The sequence below is a fragment of the Stegastes partitus genome, unplaced genomic scaffold (genome assembly GCF_000690725.1).
Source record: "Stegastes partitus isolate 25-593 unplaced genomic scaffold, Stegastes_partitus-1.0.2 Scaffold690, whole genome shotgun sequence".
NCBI classification, from domain to species: Eukaryota; Metazoa; Chordata; class Actinopteri; family Pomacentridae; genus Stegastes; species Stegastes partitus.
Genome location: NW_007578421.1, coordinates 277,145 through 279,606, shown reverse-complemented (window position 1 = coordinate 279,606; position 2,462 = coordinate 277,145). Strand labels below are relative to the sequence as shown.

The 2,462-nt window shown below is 50.7% G+C and overlaps 2 protein-coding genes across 2 annotated transcripts in view; both read right to left on the bottom strand.

Annotated features, from left to right (window-relative positions):
• tsen2 (TSEN2 tRNA splicing endonuclease subunit) overlaps positions 1-974 on the bottom strand; it is an 8,155-nt gene extending 7,181 nt beyond the window's left edge. The window contains exon 1 of the mRNA XM_008290660.1: positions 711-974. Within this exon, the coding sequence (XP_008288882.1) occupies positions 711-864 (154 nt within the window). The 5' untranslated portion in view covers positions 865-974. The remainder of the gene's footprint in view (positions 1-710) is intronic.
• Positions 177-2,462, bottom strand: part of LOC103363770 (putative uncharacterized protein C3orf83) — a 4,352-nt gene continuing 2,066 nt past the window's right edge. Inside the window, exon 3 of the mRNA XM_008290661.1 lies at positions 177-494. Coding sequence (XP_008288883.1) covers positions 322-494 — 173 coding nt within the window. The 3' untranslated portion in view covers positions 177-321. The remainder of the gene's footprint in view (positions 495-2,462) is intronic.

Sequence of the window (2,462 nt, the reverse complement as noted above, 5' to 3'; positions counted from 1 at the left end):
TCCAAGTGACTTTCTGACTGGTTCCAGTCACTGATGTTCTTCTCCAGATCTTTGCTGAGCTCCTCAGACTTTCCCACTGCAGTGTCTGAGTCTAATGAGTGGATTAGATGGTTCTGTCTAAACTGGATCAGAGGAGTCAGAAGCTGGAGTCAACCAGAACCACTCAGGAGACGTTAGGAGTTCATGAAACTAAGAAAAAGAGATTAACAGCTTTCTACATCACCAAAACTCATTGTCCAAGTTGCTGTTTGTATATATGTAGCACTGTCATGATATACATGGCCTTTACAAGTGAACCTCTGTACCTGTCTCAGGTGTGAGTTACCTGTGCCAGGCGGGGTCCCACATGGGTCCGTCAGAAAAGCGGTCCAGGTACTGGTCCCACTGAGCTAGCAGGTGGAACATGTCGGGTCGGACCAGAGGGACACTGATGCAGCGCTCCCATCCGCTCTGATCTCTGCGGACTCCTCCCCGGGTGTAGTTGTACACAACTCCTGCACACAGACACACACAGGTAACTCACAGGTGTAAGCTGCAGGTTTGGATCACCTGTGACCTGACATGTAGAAGACCCTGCCTTCTCCTACAGAGGACCCCCGGCCTCCCGGTGTCAGTTTGCCCCTGAGCTCATGTTTCCTCTGCAGCCAGACTCTAACCAGGTCACTGCTGAAAGCACGAAGGGCAGCAGAAATATCTACATCTGCTCGTACCTGTCTGTNCCGGGTCACGGAGCAGCACGTGCTGGTTAAGGAGCTCCGCCCTGAAGTGGCTCTCCTCCTCCGGGCTCCGGCCCACCGGCAGCGGGGCCTCGTACTCCTCCAGGACCCGGGTCCGCCGCCGAGGAGCCCGAAGCTCCGCCTGCATGTTGCCGGGACCGACGGGACCGGACCGGACCGGCTCAGATCGGCTCGGAGCTTCAGAACCAGCGAGACGATGCTAACTTTTAGCCGCTTCGCTTCTGACTTTACCGGTTTGTTTTGCTGCGGACGCTCCGGTGTCACAGAATGTGAGTCCGGCTGGAACCGTCGGCCCGCTCTCTCCGTTCCTCCTGTCTGCTGACGCTCCTGAGCATGCGCTGTGGAGACAGCCTCGGAAAGTGTGTGACATGTGAAGTGACCCGACGTGACGCCGCTGCTGTCGGTGCTGTCGGTACCTCCGGTGTAAAACGTGTTTAACACAGACTGGCGCTGACAGGCGGAGTGTCGGTGAACAGCGCAGCTGCTGGATGCTGCAGTTTGTCAGTTTGTGGTGATTTAAACGTCTCTGGGAATGAAAACATCTTTAGAGATATTTCATTTGTTCTTTGCTTTGAATCAGAGTCCACAGATTGTTTCTGGAGGCTGTGGATGGTTCTGGTCATCTGTGCGACCGGACTCTGGGTTCTGTGAAAACGCTGTTTCATGAGCGAACATCCCAGCTGCTCATCGTCTGACTCACTTCTCAGAATATGTACAGACTTCAGTTCAGAAGGTCAGATTTGCATCACCTCAGTAAACTTTTTTAACTTTTTTTTTTTAACAGATTTGTTGTATTTTAAAAACGTATTTTTCTTTAATAGATGAACCTGTTAAATTCCTGTTTTATGCTGCGAGTTATTTCTAAAGATAGATTCAATCCGTGGCAACAGAAAAAGAAGTTTTGATCCAATAATTTTACGCAGATTTGTTTGTTAAATGAGAGATCTGGTTTAATGACAAACATGTTGATTAAATGTGTTTTCATCAGTGTCATCTGCCAGAATACGGTTTTTGTCTTTATCCATAGTTGAACTTTATTCCTCGTTCTCAGCACGTTCATCATCAACAAGCGAGAAACACACGAACACACGTGTTAGAACACAGATAGCGCAACAACAACGTAACACAACCAGCTGAGTGCTGTCACAGGTCACTGATGTGTTTCACTGAAGTCTCAACACAGAAATAAACTTCATGCATACAGTTGGACTCTGTGGGGCTCCGTGTGGTGACTGATGGGAACCGGCTGGGACCAACATCCAGTCACCCCTCAGACCAGAACCACCAGACCACCACACGGTATTTTCAGACTCCTCAAAGACTGTTACTGTGGAGACCCCGAACAGACAGAGTCGGTGTTACCGTGGAGACGGGGTTCTGTTTCAGTGGTAACGGAGCTGAATCTGGTCTAAACTCCTTCAGGAAGCAGGATCTGGTGGTTTTGGATCTGATTTAACTGCTGACCGCTGCGTCCTGCTGTCCGTCCTGCTGTCGGTCCACCATGTAGTACTGGTGTCTCTGGATGTGCTGGTACAGCGTGGTGTACTTGGACACCCTCCTCATCCTCGGCAGGATGAAGCTGTGAGTGAACTCGTCTCTGCTCAGAGGGCTGCGACCCTCCGCTGTCAGGACACTGTTGACAAACTGGAGACAGAAGCTGAAGCAGTTGTGGTCGTCCTCATGGAACCTGAGACACAGACAGACAGGTACAGGGTGTCAGGTGGG